Source organism: Sinohyriopsis cumingii, chromosome 1 (genome assembly GCF_028554795.1).
Source record: "Sinohyriopsis cumingii isolate HCF-2022 chromosome 1, ASM2855479v2, whole genome shotgun sequence".
In the NCBI taxonomy this organism is placed as follows: Eukaryota; Metazoa; Mollusca; class Bivalvia; order Unionida; family Unionidae; genus Sinohyriopsis; species Sinohyriopsis cumingii.
In genome coordinates, this window is record NC_142961.1 from 31544886 (window position 1) to 31567189 (window position 22304).

Genomic DNA, 22304 nt, shown 5'->3' on the forward strand with positions numbered 1-22304 from the left:
CTCATTATTCTGCGTTGATTTCACTTTTTAAAAAAATCAAACCTTTCTAAACCAATGATAAATATAACCTTAAAGTGCACAGTCTGATACGAATTCTCATTGTGATAGCAAACTTTGTCAATCAGATATGAAATTACTCCAATAAAATATACAAATGTTACTCATAATCAAACTCATCCAACACCTTCATAATACAAGATTATTTAACAAGTTTGATCACTAGCTAACCAGTAATATGCAACAATTTCACTAATAATTGGCCAAAATCTTGATGATATGGGCTATTAATCCAGTTTGATCAAAATCATTAAAAACAAAATAAAAGCAATTTCAGGAGTGGTACAAATAAACATACAACACACAGTTGCAAGATCACACAAATATAAACTACTGTCACTTGTAGCAATAATAATAATGGGTGATACTAGTCATTTATAAAGTTTAATTAAAATCGGGCCAGAACCTGTTTTTCAAGTGGTATGATACTCAGCTAATCATATGTAGAACCATTTCATCACTATAAACAGATCTTGCACATATTAAAACACAGTATACATTTTGATGATATGAGCCTATTGACAAAATTTGAAAAAAATATTATCAGAAATAGAGTTACCAAGTGTTGATAAGCTCTACCAACCAGAGGCTAAATCACCTCATTAATATGCATAGGTCTTGCTTATAATTGTACTTGTACACCTGACAATTATATCTTCACAAATGAAGTTTTATTTGTCAAGAAGTCTTTGTTTCAGCTGGTTTTAGAGTAAAACCATCTCAGTCTCATAAAAGTAGTTACAAATCTCAAGCTGGCACAACTTTTTGGAATCCAAATTCTGATAAGACTGATCAGAAATCCTTATCAACTTCCAACATGCACCTATTATTAAAAAAAATAAAGGCACATTACTCCTGATTGCTACAGATTGAAAAATAAGTAGCAGAATAATGACAGCTATTAACAAAGCTCTTATTTTTAAGAGGTCAAGGTCAGTCATGTATTGAAAGTAATACATTTGTTTGGTCAAGCAAACCTGTCTGATACTATTATGGAGAATTATGAATCATTCATACCCAAATGTTCTATATCATTTATTTGTAATTCTGCCAAGCATATGCTTATTAAAATATTAAAGGACACGGGGGCTTCCCACATCCTTTTAACATCAGGTACTTTACCTTTATCTGAGAAGAATTATTTTGATGAATAATGAAAGTTCAGGAAGTATAGTTCGTCTTTGTAATGTTCGTCTCCATTCTATAAATTTATCATCAGACTTAGTCTCAGAACCTAAGACAGTAGGAATAATGTTATCTTTATCCATTGTGGGTATTGATGTATTATAGGCAATGATGTAGCTGGAGAAAAAGTTGTGGTTAATCCACTTGCAGCTGACAAGTCTTTTTTGGATCTAAGAGTCGATCCAATTGAAAATGAATTTTCTGATTTGTATCCAGCTTGTGCAGTTACTAGAGCTATGTCGAAAATAGATCTTGAGAAAAACATTGATCAGGAAATTATTCCTTTAGCTGACACATGTATTGATCAGTCTTTTGATAAGGTCACCTTTGTTCCTGGTACTGATCAATCAAGAGGTATTTATCACGGTGATTCCCTTTTATTACTATTCATTCTCTTTACTTTAATGAGGGTAACAAACGACAATCACTGATTGTCAAACAGCGAAACTGAAGTCACAGATGGACCTGTTTAGTTATTTTGTGAAAAATGGGGTCCTTATGAGAAAATGGAGACCACCTGAGGAGCTCGCTGGTGATGAGTGATGTCAGATTGTTCTACCTATGTAATAGACTGGAAATTCTTAGTATCCCTTGGCTAGTCATTTAGTTGTAAATTAGACTTAAATCAAAATCTTTATTTTTTTCGAAAATTAACAGTGATGTTTCTAAATAATGTAGCTCTTGTCATACTTGTCAAATGGTAGGAAAACCTAATCAGAAGATACCTAAGGTGCATTTGCAACGTATTCCTGCATTTGTTGAACCATTTAACAGAATAATGGAAGACTGTGTCGGTCCCTTACCTAGGCCTAAGTTAGGCAACCAATACTTGTTGTCAAAGACCTGTGAAGTAGCAAGAACTAACCTTCACTCTACTCAGTCATAAATGAAATTAAGAAAAGACAGAAATACAAAAGAAAGGAATTTTCTTCTGGGTGATAGAGTTCTGGCTCTCTTGCCTGTACCTCAGAATCCGCATCAGGCTAAGTAGTATGGTTCTTATACAGTTGAAAAGAAAGTGACTTAAAGTATATCGTTAACACTCCTGGGAGGCAAATACAGAAACTTTGTCATATAAATATGTTAATAGAGTATGTTGATGGAAATAGTCAAGTTAATAATTCAGTCAATTTAGTTGTAACTCTCCCACACGGTGAGGATTTAAGTGACTGCATTAATGTGGAGTCACCAATCTTAAATATTCAGAAATAATAATAATAATCTGGACCAGAAACTTTTACATCAACAGCCACAAGAAATGAGTGAATTAAAACAAATACTATGTAAATATAAGCACGTTTCCAGATGTTCCAATACAAACAAACACAATTTACCATGACGTTGAAATTGTAGATTCCACACCCATGAACCAGCATTCGTACAGGATGAATCCTCTCAAACAAGAATGTTTGAAAAAAGAAATCAAATATTTGCTGGAGAGCCAAGTAAAAGTAACTGGAGTCCACCATGTATTCTAGTGCGGAAACTTGATAATACTTTTCGCAAGTGCACCAACTATAGAAAAGCGAACTGTCCCACCAAAGCAGATTCATTCCCATTGCCAAGAATAGATGATTTCATTGATAAAATCAGAAATGCAACATGTTACCAAGTTTTACCTTTTAAAGGGATCATGAAAAAAATTCCACTTTCCACAAAGGGCAAAATGAATTTTTGCATTTTTTAAACTCCAGATGGAATTTATCAATATAAAGCGATGCCATTTGGTATGAAAGGTTCACCTTTTAACTTTTCAGCATTTAATGAACATGATCTGGTCTAGATAATTGTGACGCTTACATCATCTACAATGACACCTGGAAAGATCACCTAGAAACCATTTGGAAATTCTTTGATCGACTCAGTGATGCAAATTTGACAATTTATGTAAAACTGAGTTTTGCCACAAGTTAAACCTATAAAAGTTAAGTCAAGGCTATCTCTAAATTATCTGTGCATATTATTAAAAAGCAACTGATACGATTTTTGGGTATGGTTGGATATTATTGGAAATTTTGCTCCAATTTTTCCATAATTGCTGAACATCTGACCAGTTTGTTGAATAAGAAAACCAAGTTTCATTGGTCTGAAAAATGTCAGGAGGCTTTTGATAAATTGAAGGCCATTTTGTTGATGCAAGTGATGTAGGGGTGGGTGGAGTATTTATTAAAGAAGACAAAAATTGTGTAGATCATCCAGTGTGCTCAAATACCAGAGAAATTATTCAACAATCAAGAAGGAATGTTTAGTGCTGATCATGAAGTGTATATTAATTCTGCTCCTTCTCCATTTATCATATTTAGTGATCACAACCCTTAACGTTCATTAAAAAAACGGAAAACAAATATTCAGAGACTGCTGAGGTTGAGTTTGATGTTACAGGAACACATTACTAAAATCATGCACATCAAGGGTGTGTGTAGGTGATTTCAATTTTTAACGTAGATTAAAAAAATTACGTCTTATCACTACGATGTCTGCAGCATGGCAGTTTATAGTGATGCCTAGCACTGGGGCATCATGCCGCAGACATGTAGCACAATGTCCCACCCAATCACATTATCCTGACACCAGGCCAAACAGGCATAACACTAACCTCTTGATGCTGAGAAGGTAGCCGTCAGTACCATTTTTTATAAGTCTGATATGACTTGGCCGGAGTTTGAACCCTTGACCTCCCGCACCTGAGGTGGATGCTTTAACCACTAGGCCAATTGAGCAGTCTGCACATCAAGTGAAATAGTAATCTAATTACAGCTGATCTTTCAAATGTATAGCAGTACAATATTGCTTTATTTTGTGTATATCTTGTGTTATTCATAAGACATCATCCCAAGTAATTAGAATTATTATAGTATCATATGTATATTTGATTAATATGAAAAAGAAAGCTTTGTTTTTTTATGAGGGAAAGTGTTATGAATATTTAATTTATACTGTATTTTCTTTTTCCATGATTATATATCATATATATCTATATTGTGTGGTTGACTTTGGTCAGTAATTGAGTTTAAGGTCTACCTGACTAATGTTTTGTTATTTTGTAAACAACATATTACATAGCTAGTATTTGTCTATGATTTTGGATTATATTTAAGATTATTAATATTATTATTATTAATATTTGGAGGTAAAAATGTTTACTAGGTTTGAGTTCGTGATAGTGTTGATCCTGACCTCAAAATTTTCAAGAAACAAAATTTGTTTACAGTTTAATGGGAAATTCCATTGTAAATGACCTAGGTTCAGGGCATTTTATTGTCATAAGTCAGCTAACAGTGTGTATATATATATATATATAGTAATTATATATATATATATATATATATATATATATATATATATATATATATATATATATAGTAATTATTTAATCCAAATCTTAACATCAGTCTTAGTGGAATCAATTTAAGTTGTGTTTCAGTGAATATTTGAGAGGATTTATTTATTTAAATTACTCACTGGAATTGCAAAGTGCTCATCAATAATTTTTCGGACTATATCACTATTTTGCAATAATTGTGAATTCATTTAAAAAGAGTTTGGATTATATCTCCAAACTGGAGTTTTTGTGTCTTCTAAGCCATAGGACTTAGGAAACATCCCAGGAGAGAAGACTGCAAACGTCATTTACCCCCATGTCAGGTGACAGGATCTCCTCTTCCTCTTTCGCTCGAGTAGATGGGTGAGAGGAAGCATCACCTCTGCCTGCAGTGAACCAAACTCCTTCATGTCCACCTGGACTGACACGAGGTCTTCATCTTGTTCCTGTGGTGAGGTAGCAAGAATTTTGTTCCACCTTGTCTCACTGTGAGGGACAATTGTCTTTTAGGTGTGATGGAGACCTTGGATAGGGCAAAGCCTTCATCCCATGGAGCTAGCAACATCAACTCCACCTTGATGCCAGGGACCTGAAATCCATGGTGAAATGAGAGAGAAGGATAAGTCGCTTCCCTGAAAGGAATGATCTAACATAACATAAGGATTCTACAGGAATAGGGGATAAGGGGGACGCTGATACGATCCTTTTCCCAGACTGAATGTTTGTACACCTCTCAAACCCCAACAGGGTGTACCAGTAGCCTGGCAAAAGTGTGTGTGTCTTTTAACCCTTATCTTTGTTGCTGTACCAATGGGGATCCCATGACTAGTCACATGTAAATTCTGATGGTGCTCAGTCTGACCACTTTGCTCAGGTGACACAGATCTGTAGCAGGATCCCTCCTCAGAAACAAATATGAACAATTGTAGCCCTACTATACCAGGGAGTCTCAATCTGCGAGTTGCCTCAGGGCTACATGCTCTGAGAGGGTGCTGCATACCCCTTGTGGGGTGGGCGAGTGGTGAGGGGCACATGACTCACTTTATCAAGCCACTGAGCTAAGACTTGGAAAGGGTGCTGATCAGCCCTCATGTGGGATGGTGGGAAGTTTCATTATTCTCCCTTTGGTTTGAAAGGGCACTGCTACAGTAGTCCCCCTGTTGAACGGTCCCCCTGACCAGCGGCCACCCGATCCTTGCAGCCAGAATCCGTTGGCACCGACAAGTTTATGTTCAAAAGTACCCCTATCAAAAGGCCACCCACCTAACGCGACCAGTGGCCAGCATATTGGTACAATAATATAAAATTTACCCCTCACAAGTTTTATTATGTATCCAGAACCAGTATTTTATTCATAACGTGTGTTAAGTAATCTGATTTATGTTTCCCGATATCAGGTTTTCATTATTGAAAGAAGTGTTGACTAAAGTACATGTACCACTAATGTTAATATTATATCATTTATGCCTCACAAGAAGCCACATTTATTCCATAAAGCCAAGAAAGACTCAAATTTTAAATGCATACAAATGGGTAAGTACATGTAATCCAATTTGTGTTACTGCTGTGTTATCATAAGATGTCCGGTTTAGTCACTGATAATTGTTAAGATTACAATTATTGAACAGTAGTAACAGCTGAGAAGTGGCAGTATCGATGTACAATACACAAGTCAGCAGGAAAATTATGGCTTCCCTTAGTAAGATGTTGAGCTTGTTGACTTTGATAATTAGTGGCTATTACAACTGACAAAAATTGTCAAAATTACAAATCCTAATGGCCGCGAGGTCAAATCTGCGTGATGTCAATGGTACATATCGAAGCCGTTTTGGCTTCTCTCACTTAGTGTAAAAAATATATTTAAAAACTAGGGTACCAGACTGCGACTAATGAATCACGTGACAAGATCACTTCCTTTATAAACACATGGCAATTTGTTTAGATGCATAAAAAATTGTTTTATCGGTATTGTAGTTGACAACATAAATAACTTACTGCAAAAAGATCAACATGTCATCGAGGAAAAGAAAACTTTTCAGTTTAGAAGAGAAAGTGAAATTAATTCAACTGACCGAGAGGTGTTTGGGTGGGGGGAGGTCGAGGATCCTTACAGAAAATTAATGTCGGAAAGACTCAGATAACAATATCGTGAAAGATAAGGAAACAATTCTGCAGACATGGGAAGGTGAAATGGCCGGAGAATGGAAGATTGTTTGAGCCATGAGTTGTTTGTATCCTGATTTGAATGACAAGAAAAAGCAACAATTTTGTCAGTTGAATTGGGATATGATGACTTTACCGCAAGTAACGGATGGTTGCATAGATTTCAAGTGCGACACAATATTAAGTGTTCTGTCCTTAGTGGAGAATCAGCTGATGTTAATAATGAAGACTGAAACAAAAGACTAAACGACATATGCATGGGATATGACAGCAAGGATATTTTTAATTGTGACGAGACTGGTTTGGTTTTAGACTCTTACCCACAAAGTGACAGATGATGTGATTTGTAACATAATTATAAAGACAGTTTTAAAACTATATCAAAGATTATTCATAACATTCTTTTGAAAATGATGAAACAGTTTGTTTTACATTTATTTCACAACATGCATGTGATTTTTTAATGAAAATATTAAATGTTTTAGAATTAAATGTACTTGTGACTTTCTTCATATGTATTTACTATTCGCATTTGTTATCCCCCTCTAGAAAGGCCACCCTCATTATAAGGCCATTTCCCTGCTGCAATAGGGGTGGCCTTATAAGAGGGGGTCTACTGTATTTCCTTCATGGGAGGGTGTTCCTCACTTTCTGCCCAGTGGGTTAGGAGAGTGAATTGCTCCTCCCTCCCTGGTGGCATACCTTACTCTCCATCCTGGTGATTTTTCACTTGGAAGAGAACCAGGACCCCGTGTGTCTTTTGGCCTTGTACTTCTCTGAAGAGACTGAACCTAAATAACAGGTTCAAGTTTTCTTTCTTGGGCCCAGGAGACAGGATAAGAATGTGAGGTGAAGAGGAAGGTCATTTCCTCCTTCCTTTATATGTTCAATAGCTCTTAGAAAGGTCCCACACCTAAATCCTTCTGTCTGTCTGCAGCCTATGTACATAAGGTACATGTGTGGGAATCACATTGGGTCTTCTTGTGCCTGCATTTCGCCCCACTTTGCTTAGACATTTCCTTCAGAGATTGAAAACAAACAAATAAACAATGCAAAAGATATGACACGAGAGTACTTACAATGCCATGTACTATATTGTATGAATATAATAATGATGAATGGTGTGAGACCTGTAATAACACCACTTTCAGATTACAGTACTAATGAAAAATGAAAAACATGAGAAGCACAATGTCATGTAATGTATTGTATGCAAAACAAATTGCATAGATGAGTGGTGTCTGACATGTAACTACGCCATTTATAAACCTGCAAATGGACTAACAACTTGTCTACTGAAGGGTTCATAAAGAGTTGAAGGAAAGGTGTACAATCAATGGAAACAAATCTAGTTGCTCTTTAATGAATATAGTGTTGCTCTTACTAAATGGAAGAAACTGGCAAAATTAATGAGCTAGATTTATAAAACAAAGCTGCTAGAAGACTCGCTGTGATGCAAAATTTACAATAGTAAATTCCTGTCAGGAAGTTCTAATGACAATAAAAATAAAAGCAACAAGAAAAATAATTAATTAATCAAAAAGATGAGGGATACCGTCCTTATGCGAGACTAACTCAATGTACAATATAAATGGGGAACAAAAAAATATAAATGTCTGATAAGTACGTTTCAGTTTCAGCAATGAAGGGAGCAGACATCTACCGCAGTGACTGAATAAAACACGATAAGTGGAAATGAAATACGTAACATCCACACACCACATGGAAGGGTGAGAGAGATTAAGCAGGCACTGCAGAGATCGCTGAAAACAATACTCTGGAAAAACTTAATTATCTTAATAATTGAACAAGAAATTAGGGACCAGAGTACCTGAGTTAACGAACTAGAAACATGTATTCGTTTGTCTGATGCATGATTTAATGCTGGTAAAGGCACAATTCACAGAGCAAAAATACAACTGCAAATGGTTTCCTATAAAATATTAAGACTACAATGGATGCACAAGTGTCCTGGACAGAGACTGGGCCTATATTATGTTAATTATTCTTTCGAGAACTCTCATGGATGTTCATCCATGGGAGGATCAATTCATACTGAAGGACATGGGTAATTATCATTCTGGAATAACAAACTATGCAATACTGACAGGTAATGTGTTGCTGATATTAAATACAAATAATTTGTTATAATGATAATCTAATTTTTCAGTGAATGTTAATATCTGCTTATTTGACTTGTTCTAAACATATACTAAGACATAAAATGCTTTATATCAATAAAAAATATTCAAAAATTTGATTTCCCTTCTCAATTAATTACTGCTGTATTGATAAAGAAAGACATGATGTTTTACAGTTTTAGCTATTGTCTTGTGTTTTCATATTAGTAAAATACTCATCTAATTTCTGTCAATCTTTGTTTATCTCTCCCCACCCCCGAATCATATACGCTTAAAGATGACTGCGAAACCATATTAATTTAGTACTACTATACTACTATCCATCTCATCAACTGTAGTAGAAAGGCTTATTCTACATCGTTAGAACATGTAACCTGACCCCATTCATCAACATTTAAAGCAATAAAATAAATTCCCACTAATTCTTATTTTTCACTGAGTAAACTAAGCTAATATTACTGTTCATAAAGACTTAAATATTTCTTTTTTAAAACTAATAATTTTTAACTCCTTGGCCTCATTGATTCCCGTTAACCCAGCCTTGAATATGCTGAATTATTTTATCATTGTTTCTTTCTGATATGAACAGTTATTTCCCTTGGATTCCATTTACATGTCAAGATCATACATGCAAAATGTTTACATACTCCATTAAGCTCTGAATGTAAAAGATGAACAGCAGTAATTGTCATAATTTGTAAACTTCTCATTCAGTTCAGAGCAGGCAGTGTCATGGTTAGCCAATTTCATCATATGCCATGCTTTATTTCCACGAGACCAATATCTTTCAAACTAATGAATGGCTGCTCCATATTCAAATAATGGAGAATGTTGCTTAAAATTTTGGTGAGGGCTATGTTTATTTAAAATTCAGTTCAGGTATATCATACTTCAAGATGCATGACAGTGATTCTCTTACACCAGTATATGCTGGCTTTTTTTACTGAAAAAAAATCTGCCCCTGAATAAAACAAAACTGTTGTGATATTGTCAATCATCAATGCAGCTCTTGTAAAGGTTAGAAACTACTTCACTTCATTTTCAATTTCTAAAGTATAGTTTACAATATAACTTTATGGCAACTGATACTCTCTGTTTGATCAGACTGATTGATTAACATCTGTACCAGTTAAATATGGCCATGTACAGACTTTCCCCACTCTTGCCAGTAAAATATCATTATACCGGTAATAATAATAATAATAATAATGCTTTATTTATAGAGGGTGACTCATTAGTCAAGGACTATTCTCCCTTGAGGCCCTCTTATTTATAGTATAACAATGCACATTATATGAAGAGAGCAATAATTACTGTTTATTTTAACATGTTTAGTATTAAAATACAAAATTCCATTATCTATTAGAAACACATACATGCTCATGATATCTCTTCTTATATACTCTAATATTTTCAGCAGATTTTACATGTAGTCGAAGCTTATTCTACAGAACTGTACCAGAGTATTGGAAACTCTTTTTAAACTGCTCTGTTCTTGGTTTTGGTGCTAGAAGGTTTCCATCTGATATTTATCTCAACTGGTATTGTGTTGAAAAGGCCTGAATAAGTCCTGAAGATACTCTGGTGTAATTACACAACCCTAGTGAAATCTCTGATAACAGCTGTTTGGTATTAAGACTGGGATACGAGATTGCTCAGAACATGCCTATTTTGCTTGACTACCTCTTTCTTAAATAACAACCATGCTCTTAAAATGTTAATGCATCAATCTGGGAGACAAATCTTCTTTAATGCATCAGTACAAACAAAACTTAGCCTGAATTTCATCAACAGAACTTAAGCATGGACTTAGTTTTAAGTCTAGAATCAAACAAGCTGATTGGCTAAAATAAAATCTGACTTAAAATCAACCAATCAAATGCCTGTCTTAACTTCAAGACTTATACTGGTGAAAATGGGACCAGGTCGCATAATTGGAAATGCTCCTTCTCTGCATTCAAATTTACAATTAGAGAAAGACAATTTGAACCAAAAAAGGGGATAAACTTTTATATAATCTACAGCAGCAATCTTGTCTAACTGTGTGAAAATTAAAAAATAAATGTACAATCTTTTCTCCTTCAATATAATCATACAATTTTCCATCATTTAAAACATGTATATGACAAAGTTGATGAGAATGGCTGTACCTTAATATCATATACTAACAGTAGATAAATACTGAATATCACAAAGAATGATAGATATATTTCACATATATAATTTACTGAGGCAATAACTATCAAAATGTTACAATAACATTTACAGATTTTTAACTTTAACACTCTGAATACAATTTCATTGTCACCAGATCAAAAACTAAAATGCAGCAACCTGCAGACACAGTAATTAAAAGTAATGTATGGAACAAATATAACTTTATGTTGTGTAATGATCTCCCTCTCTCTCCAACTAATGGCTTAAAGCCTGATAATGTTGATCTGAATGAAATCTCTGATTTGTTCATCAACTGTCTTGTGTTCCTGTCCCAGTAAAAACTGATGTACTGGCAGCATCATTATCTTTGAAGACAACAAAATCCAAAGTAGCTGAATCAGAACGCAAGTTTTTTAAACTGTAAACATTGCCTGAAAAGAGAAAAAAAATGAGATCAAGTAATTAATGTAAACTCGAACTATGTCAAAGAGAGAGAATAAAACTAAGATTTTCAAACTTTTGAAACATGCTTGACAAGACAATGTATGTTTTTCTTCCAATTATCTTAAATGCCCTACTGCAATGAACAAAACAGCTTTTGTAATTCAGAAATTTTATCTATCTTGTAATATTGCAAATATTTTGGGTAACAAGGTTAATTATTAAATTTTATCTGAGATCTTCGAGCTAATAGTAACTAACAATCTGTCAAAAAATTTATATATATATTGCACAGAATAATTATTTTTAATGCATCCATTAAGCTATAAAGCAAACAGGACCACAGTCAATGGTTTTGAGAACCTTGATGTCACAACAAGAGGTTCAAGTGGGCCTGACATCGTTCATTTCACCAAGAACATATCCTCTGTATACTATCTCCCAAACATTACTTTTTTCAATCTGATAAAGGTTCTTTGTAAAGGTTAAGATATAAATAGTAAAAACAGACTCTTACTTGCAATCAAAGACCTTAATGATATAATACTATCTGCAAGTTTTCGAGAAATTGGATGAGAAATGTAGTATATTCATCAAGAGTGATATCAAACTCAACCAATCACATGCAAGTTATAAACTGCCACACTGCAGACATCATAGTGATATGACTGAAAAATTGCTCAAGCTACGTTAAAAATCTAAATCACACACACACACACACACACATGCAAGTTATCTCATCAATATGCACTCTCTCACTTAGTACCTGTCAATGACAATGATATAAGCTTAAGGTGGAGCAAACTCTGAGTGGAATTTGGTCTCCAGAGTTGTAACAAGCTCTGCCAATCAGATACAAGATTACTTCATTAATATGTGTTGATCATAATCAAACTCATCCAATATCTTGATAATACAATTTTTTTTATCATCACCTTGTCAGAAATATAGTTACTAGATTGTTGATAAGTGTAGCCAATTAGATGCAAGGCCACATGATTAATATGCATATATTACACACATAATCATATTCAGAGAAGATTTTGATTACATAGGTCTATTTACCAAGTTTGATCAAAATCCAAACAAAAGTACAGTCTCTAGAGTGTTAAGAAAATCTATATACCAGATGCAAGATCACCTCATAAATATGCACTTGTCTCACTCATTATAAAAATGATCCAAAATCATGACAATATTAGCCTAAATACAGTCTCTTCAGTGGGAAGAAGCTCATCCAATCATATGCAAGATCACCTCATTAACATATGGAGATCTTGTTCATAATAAAAAAAAAGCCCACTATATATACATTGATCACATAAGCTGATAAAAATATGGTCAGAAATTGAGTTGCTAAAGTGTTGATAAGCTGTGCCAATGAGATGCAAAATAATCTCATTAAGCTGAATGGACCATGCTCATAAATGTATTTCATCCATGTCCTTAATGATTTAAGCCTACCAACCAAGTCTGGTCAAAACAGCATACAGTCTCTAATGTGTATGTCATCATCGTCATGTAGGCACATTTCTTTAATATGAATAGTTGTTCTAAAATTTAACACTAACATATTTAATCGAAGCCTATTTAATCATAATTGTTTAATACTCTGTACCTCAATATAATTTTAAAAAGCAGAGGAAAATATTGATCGCAATGGATTTGGTGGCCAGGTACTAAATTTGTTCTAGGAAAGAGGAAGTCCAGCCAGTCTAATCATGACAAATAACAGGGTAGTAGGCATTTTTTTCACGGTGTGCAACTTTCACTCTCACATCACTGTTATGTGACATTCAAGCTGGTTTGTACTGGATCAAACCTTTATGTTGACCTTATCAAAGCTGTCAATGTACTTTAACATTTTGACATGTATTTCTTGGGGTTTGTAGATGACCTTTCAAAGAACATGGATGTACAAGAACTGAAATAAAGTGAATAATTGCCATTTAAAGGCATGTGTCATCAAATTCTATAACATTACACATTACTGAAATAGGGGCCCCAAGTGGCTGAGTGGTCTAAAGCGCTCTCCGTTACGGATCATAGCCATCTCACCTGTCTGCGTGGGTTCGAGTCTCGGATTCAGCCAATGTGGGTATGTAAGAAAGCTTGCCAGTAGCTTCTCGTGGGTCGGTGGTTCTTTCCGGGGTTTCCCGGGTTCTTCCTCCACCATTAATACTGGCCGCCATCTATAGCCTATCATGTGCTGAAAAATGTCGTTAAACCTTATAACAACAACAACATTACTGAAATAGTTGCTATATAACACCTACATGACCTGTATCAATTGTACTTTAGAATGGTAACAAACCCTACCAATCACAGAGGATCACCGCATTAATATATGTGGAACCTGCATATTATTGAACTCAGGTGAGATCTTTATCATAATAGCCTATATTTAAAGGTTGATAAAAACAAGATCAAACATGTGGCTTTATAGAGTGGTAACAAGTTTAAGATCACCTCATTAATATGCATGAATCTTGCTTTCAAATTCATATCAGAAATATGACTTTCACAAAAGGCTCTGTCAAACTGATACAAGATCACCTCATAAGTATGTATGGATCTGTCATCTTGCTCATTTATTTAACTTTATTGAGATCTTAATGATTTATCAGTAAGTATATAGTCCAAATTTGATTAAAAATCACCTCATTAATATGCATCGATCTCACTCATTACTGAATGCATCCAAGATTTTGAATATATAAACCCAAATTCAAAGTTGACCAAAATTGGATCAGAAATATGGATTCCGAAGTGGAAAGAAGCAATTGTTGATGGCCAGACAATGCATGATGTATGCAGGGCCATACCATAAGCTCACTTGGGTTTATAGTGAACTAAGTTGACTCTGAGAACACATAGATAATACATAATACACCACTCCCTACATAACATGTGCACTGATAACTCGCAAACCCGCTTATAATGCGGTGTCTGGTGTGGATCCCATTTTTTAAACCTGAAAATACCCAAAAAAATTATCCCTATTTGTTGAACTTGAAGAAAATCACGATCAAAATTGGTAACGGAAACTTTGATGTATTGCTCGTTTTATCATTGAAAACTGTAGAGAGGACCTGGAAATTTTAACACTATGAAATATCAAATTTAAAAATAACTCATACAATTTTTTACATTTTCTTTCCAAACGACATTCCGAGTACACTACAATTAATGATATGTAAGGAAGTTTCGATCAATGAAAATGTCACTTACACCGAGTGGAGGCAGTACTTTAATAAATAAATACAAATTAAATAATTTTTTTATCAATTGAAATTTGTGTTCTAGTTCCATCTTTTACTTCTTTTTAAGTGTAATGATCATAAGTGCAATGTGTCCTCTTGTAATTAAATGTAAAATGCGTCAATCTACCGTAACAGCTATGTCCGCGAGCGTTTCTCTGAGAACATAATTAAGGGCCGACAGTGTTTTGATAACTGACTTGCAGAAGTATTTGTTGTATTGTTGCACTGAATTAAATGCTGGCCTCCTTTATATTATCATATTAATTATGTCTTTAGGTGGAATACAAAAAAAGTTAAAAGGCACAAAAATTGGACTAACTTAAAATCTAGCGGCCTCGGTCATATGTCGGGTGAACTCACTTCATTTGATCAATCAAACACTGTAATAAATGTTATTGTGTATGTAACAGAAACTACCTTAAATTAACCGACCCTTTCCTAACTGTGATCAAAGATAACAGGGCAAAGCAAAAAGAATACTTCGTAAAATAAAGAGCTTGATTTGACAGATCCGGACCATTGTGGGCAAGCGAGTTTCAGAGAATTCTTGAACGGGCATTTAGAGATATCTTCAGGGATGATAAGAAATTTCATTATTACTTCCAATGAAGTCACGACATTAACACTGTACTAACTGAACAATAAAAAATCGAGTTTCGACATAGACGTGTCACAAAAATAAATGTCGCGTGTTTTTGAGGAAAAAAAAGGAATCTTGTTTGGTGGTGTATCAACAGTTAGTCTAGTTCCCAAATTTTGGACTACCGATTTGGCAAGATATTAAATACCACTATGGGAACCAGACTCATCAAGAAAACAAAAAGCAGTGATGTAGTACACATATTTTTCGTGTACACATGATTGTTCAAACCAGTTGGAACGATCTTTCATATGTTGGATCTTTTGAGGAAGAAAAAAAATGTTATTTAAACAGAACGAACAACTTCATTAGAAAAAGCGTATTATTAAAAATTATTATCAATTTGATTGTAAAATGAGGATTCAGTCATTAAACAGCCCAGTTCCCTAACGCTGCCTCCCCTCCTACAGTTTTCTCGATGTCAAAGCGATTTTTTTTCAATTTTTGGAGGTCCCTTGGTAACTCGCGCCTCGCTTATAGTGTGGTCGATGTTTGTGGACCCCGTTGTGCACGAGTTATCGAGGGAGAGGTGTATAGAGGTCTTGCTGAGTCTCAAATCAAGAGGGGCTATATCTAATATGAAATCATCTTAGCCTGACAAAAATTCCCATGATCTCATCAACATTTGAAAAGGCTACCCCTTTTTCCACACGTCAATTCATACCCAGTTTTGAAGTATTCTATGTATAGGTGCTGTATAAAAGCTTACTTTCTAGTAATACACAAATATATTTTTACTTAACACAGAACTATGGTTTATAAATGAACCTCTTCTGCAGCCATCTTTGCAATGCACAAGTGATGTTATTAGTTAAGATGACCATGTAATTTAAGATAAATATGACCTTACCAGAGACTGATTATACAGTGGATCACAATACTAAAGTTTTACAGTAAAATCTGTCTTGAAAGACCACTGTTCTGTTGGACTATATGTCATGAAAGACCAGATATTTCATGCTCAGATTAAAGAAATATTATATAATGTATCTTTAAGTAGTTGAGGTAGGAGTAACACAAAGGGCTTCACTCCCCAGTTTGCTTGGGAGGGTACCTTAACTGTAAGATCTGTTGGAAAACCAAAGTTTGGAGAATATGCACATTTAGGGGCCATAACTCTTCAAAACAAAGATAAAGAATGCTTCAAATCAAACTCATCAAAGGTCTCATTAATATAACGAAGCATTATATCATTGGCTGACATGCAAGATTCATTAATAAGGTTATACCATTAAAATGTAGTTTTCTGGGGGGTGCAAAACTAATTTTAATTATGCAATACTTACCCAGGGCTATTGTTTAGCTTTCTTTTTCGTGAAGAAAAAAATGTACCATCTATTTGATGTGCATACAACCTCCCTTAGAGTGAAGAATTGTCAGTATGATGCAATTCCTCGTGCAGCTCATTTGTCTCTGCTATGTGCAAAACAAGCACAGCTAGCTCATCTTTTGCATAGATGGCTGTTATATTAGAACATCAGATAGGGGTGGGAGGAGGGCATTTGACAATAGCCATGGCTAAGTATTGCATAATTAAAATTAGTTCTACCCCTGAAACAAACTACATTTTAATAGCAGCAATAGCTTACTCATGGCTTTTGTTTAGCTGAATTTGTCAGTAAAAAGAGATGGCTGGTGCTCTGTTAAAATGATTAAAAAAAAACAGAAAATGGAAAACACTCACCGTTGGTGGGGAGGTTCTTGTTATGGAAGGTTGGTATTTCTCTGGGCGACATGTTGTGCCATAACGATGGGACCCAGAGAAAAGATGCCTGTCCTGATAACAAGCAGAGGTAAAAGTAGGAAAAGGTAGTATGGGAATGCCAAAATGTTGCCTTCATGATGTCCTCCATAGAGGAGTGATTAAGGTAGGCCTATGAGGTAACAACAGCTTGAACCTCATGGGCTTTTAGTTTCATAAAGGAAAGATCTTGATCAGTAATTGTTTGTTTATATATATATATGTGTATTATAGACATGTTCAATAAAATATAAATTGTGTAATATCCTGGCTTCTTCTAATTCTTTGCATATATACATAAGTATGTTGACACACATATTATCCATAGTCTTAATTATATCTTATCATGGCTTGATTTTATTTCTATACCCATACATACATACATATATATACACAATCATGTTGGTTTTCTTGACCGTACGGACAAACGGACCAGCCGATTTTCATGGGATTTTCACTGCCACATGCATCTCCTCAAGGCCAATCTGGTGACATATGGCACGTAACCCTAGACCTAAGCATCTTCTAGAAGACTCGATTTAATCCCTTTTCACGCCCTTCTGACATGGTCCTGAACAAGTTCCTTTTCCTCGTCGCACGGACAAACAGACAAGACGAATTCAATGGCATCTTGTCAAGACTGATCTGTTGGTATGTTGCATTTCAAAATGGGTGGAATAGTTTTGGTGAAAAATTGATTTTAGCAAACTTCACACTTGTGTGATTCAGCGCAACTGGAACTGGTTTTCTGGAGCTCACGGACGATTGGACAGAGCCAATAGAACGCAGTTTACACTAACAGATGCATGTCATTGAGCCCAATCTTTTGGCATATGACACTTTAAAATAGGGCACTTTAAATAGATGTAGCTGTCAGGAAGAAAACTTTTTCTAATGCACATTTTGTCATTAACAGTTGATGGGGTGTTAAAAAAGAGGGTTTTCTTCAGATTACGGACGAATGGACATGACGAATGTCATAAGTTTATTTCTCAGATGCATCTCATCAAGCCCGATCTACTGGTATCTTGCACTTGCCAATTGCTCTAACCATTTGGCCAGGATTTTATTTTGCCTCTTCTTGGCCCTCCTAAATCATTGCCATTCCGATAGACAGTTTTCTGAAGATTTCGGACGAATGGACTGCATGCAATGTGTCAGTGAGTGGTACTTCAAGACAGCTGTTCAAATGGGGGAGAAAATGACATTAAAGCCATTTTTTAGCCATTTTTTTCAACGCTGCTGCCACTGCCTGAAATGTCTTTAGCTAAACATATATAATATGAAAATTCAAGCACTCATTTTGTAAAAATCACTGCTCTACAAATATATTTGTATGTGTGTGTGTGATTTGGATTTTAATGTAGCTTTAACAATTTTTTTTAATCGCTACGATGTCTGCAGTGTGACAGTTTAAAGAGATGTCTAGCACTGGGGCATCATTCCACAGACATGTAGCATGATATCCCACCCAATCACATTATCCTGATACCAGGCCGACCAGTCCTAACACTAATCTCTTAATGCTGAACGCCAAGCAAGGTAGCTGTTAGTACCATTTTTGTAAGTCTTTGGTATGACTCGGGCGGGGATCGAACCCACGATCTCCTGCATCCGAGGTGGGTGTACGCTCTAACCACTAGGCCACCGGAGCGGTTAGTCTACCTAGGGTGTGGTGGACTTGAATGTATATCTGTCAATATATTTGTATACATAAATACATACATACATACATACATACATACATACATACACACACAGATACATGCTTACATATATAGATACAGATACATGCCTACATACATACATACAATTATGGGGTGTGTGTGTGTGGCTATTAGTAAAATAACTGAATGTGTTCTTTTTTCATGTTTTTTTTAAATAATACATTAGACTTATTCAGACCAAAAAATAGATTTTGTTCAACTGAACAGTAGTTATTTGATGTCTCTCTCTCACACTCCACACCCTTATTTTTTTTTGCCTCTTTCCATCCACTAGGTCAAGTGCTGACCTTTTTTGTGGGTTTTATTACTTTTAGATTCATCCGCTCAATCTACTGCATGATCACAAATTAAGGTTATCAAATGAACCAATCTGTTCATATTCCCAAAGTGTGCTCCCCTCTTATCGACCTTTTTTTTTTTATCATGAAGGTCACAACACTAACCTGGCAGCCTTCCGATTGGACCAGCTTTTGTCTGCTATGGCACTTCATACATTTTGGTGCCTTATTATAACAACCAACTTTTGTTTCCCATGACCTTCATTTTCCCGCATTAATGTACCTTGTGATTCGATAGCTCCAATGAAAAACACTGCATAAGATGTAGTTTGTCTTGAAATATCAACCTAATCAGATGAAATTCACAAGTGCTCGACACGAGCTTGATGTTGAGAAGAAAAAAAAACAATCTGAAGGAAAAAAAATCATACAGAGTGACAAAAACACCTTAGATTACCCCCATGACCCGTTCTGACATAGGATCCTCTCTATCATACTATAGAAGAGAGAAGGTACGTAACATCCATAAACCTGGTTCCACCCATGACCCTTGATTTCCTTCTGCTTTTTCCGTCTTTAAAGGAACACAACCAAATTCTATGTCTTGTTTTACTCCCAAGGTATTTTTCTATTCATCAAGCCATCAGTGACTATTCTGCTTTGTACTAAACTGAAGGTACGGACTCCGAAACGTGCGATTTTTGTGAATTTTGCCTGCTGGGAGAAGTCTGAGCTAATGTGACAACCGGTGAAAAGAGCTACATATATTATGTTTGTGAACTCTACAATACATCCCTTCTTTAATTACAGAACACTGGCAGATGCAAAAGTAAGTTTTTACCATTATTTTGATTCAACTTTAGGAATCCTCTTCCATGGAAAAATTAGACATTGTCTTCTTCACTGCACATATTGTAAACAAGCAACTCTCATTTTCAAAAAATGTCCACTACACAGCACACATTTCAATGGCGAAATATGATTGGCTCAATTACATTAGGAAAACATCCAACAAAAAAAAGAAGAAAAACTAAGCTCAAAACAACAACAGAAAGAGGCACAACAACAACAACCAAGACAAAAGCAAATTCAACAGGAGAAAAAACAAAAACAGGAGACTGTGAAATAAAAACAACAAAAACAGTATGTGCACTTCCTCCCTCAGTTTCACCAGACTGGATTGGTGAAGAAAGATGGGGGTCATGGATAGAGGAATTTATTACCGAAACTGGAGTCAGTGTCCCTCGTTCACTATAGAAAGGACCCAACCATTCTCCGTGATGCTTGACCAGGCCTTGGAAAAAAGGCCTAGGCGAGCACCTAAGGGAATGCCTGGAGAGGAATGTGCAGCAGGAGAGGGTTCAAGTCCCTAGGACTGTCACCCACCCCCTCCTTTGGGAAAAGAAGGGGGTTGTGGAAACAGCCTTCTTCCTTTCCAGGTTCGTCAGCCACGTCTGTTTTTCAGTTTCTGAGAACCAGACAGATGAAAAGGAGGAGGCTCATTTTGAGGTTGCATATTGGACTGAGGATGTGCCTGCTTGAAGGACTTAGCAGATGGCCCTTGAGGGTGATTCATTTTGACATGCTTCCTGGCTGATTGCAATGGGACAGGTGTGGATGTGAAGGATCTATGTTGATGATCCAACAAGTTCTGAAATGCCACAGAAGGAATGAGGAATCCAAACAAACTCTTGGCTTCTAGCAGAGCAGCCCTAAGGATGTTGTTTTTGTAATCAAGAAGTACCTTTGAAGAGTCCAAAGCAACATCATGGCGGATGTGAAGAAGTTCTGCATACAAACGAAGGTGTGCCCAGGCTCCATTTGAAATACCCACCTTGGCTGCACTAGCATCATGTTGGGGAGGTTTCATGGGTCACTTTGTTGAAAGTTCCCGATACATGGCAGAGACCAAGAGTCGCAACATTAAGGAGGGAACAGTCCACACTCAACAGCTGTTGATTAGTATTTTGGTATGTCTAAAAACTCTCAGCAATTTCCTCAATCGTAGAAGAATGAGGAAGAAGAAGGATGTCTTTATAAGGTTGAGCCCCCGAGAGTTTTTCCAGACCGGAAAGGATCTTTATGGACTGTGCAGCAGGTTTTGGGCACAAGTCCAGAGGTAAAAGGCAATACACTTCATTTATTGCCTTGTCAAAAGACCATACCTCCTCTTCCACATTAACAAAGATGAAGGAGCCTGCATAAAAGCAGGCTTCCTGGTGCATCCTCCATGTCAAAGTCACTAGAGTCGACTACAATGGAGACAGCATCATCAAGGACACTGGAGAGTGTGTAGGAATCACTAAATCCCTAAGAGGTGAAGAGGGCATTGGGATACTCTGTACAAGGTCCCATACTGCAACACAGTGAATAGGGGCTGAAGGAGTGGCAAGAGCTGGAGAGAGATGTTGTTGTTGTTGTTGTTGTTGTTGTGGGGTTTAACGCCATTTTTCAGCACACGATAGGCTATATATGGCGGCCAGTATTAATGGTGGAGGAAGAACCTGGGAAAACCCCGGAAAGAACCACCGACCCACGAGAAGCTACTGGCAAGCTTTCTCACATACCCACATTGGCTGAATCTTAGACTCGAATCGACGCAGGCAGAGGTGAGATGGCAGTGATCCGTAACGAAGAGCGCTTTAGACCACTCGGCCACTCGGGGCCCCTGGAGAGAGATGAGAACATGTCAGTCCTGGAAGAAGTGATGTCTCTAGCCTTCCAAATGGTTTCCACCAGATGTTGAGGTGATGACTGGACATGAGCCACAGCATCGCCTCTGTTATTCTGGATTCTTCATAGACCTGATGAGAACATTCTACGGTCCTCCCTGGTATCCCATAAACTTGCATCAGATCACCTCTGCATTATATGCCATCTTGACGTATCAGTCCCTAACCCTCCACCTTTATCAGCTACTAAGAGAAACCTCTGTATGATAAATAGAACCAAACTAATGCATGACAACCAAGAAAACCTAACAACCTGCTTACCTCCTACACCAGAACAACTCGATAACTGCCTGTGTTCATTGCTCCACAAACATGCACCAGCTACCAAGTGCAGAGTATCAATTCAAAAGTGTTCTCCATGGTATAGCAGTGTTAGGGACCAGCTTCGCACTGCTAAAAGAGACCGCCGTAAAGCTGAAAGGCTTTGGCTTTCCACCAGACTCACTATTCATAAGCA

At 36.2% G+C, this 22304-nt stretch overlaps 1 protein-coding gene across 1 annotated transcript in view; it reads right to left on the reverse strand.

Annotated features, from left to right (window-relative positions):
* Window positions 1-6758: 6758 nt before the first annotated feature.
* Window positions 6759-22304, reverse strand: part of LOC149806645 (uncharacterized) — a 108964-nt gene continuing 93418 nt past the window's right edge. Inside the window, exon 23 of the mRNA XM_089956069.1 lies at window positions 6759-11456. Coding sequence (XP_089812195.1) covers window positions 11335-11456 — 122 coding nt within the window. The 3' untranslated portion in view covers window positions 6759-11334. The remainder of the gene's footprint in view (window positions 11457-22304) is intronic.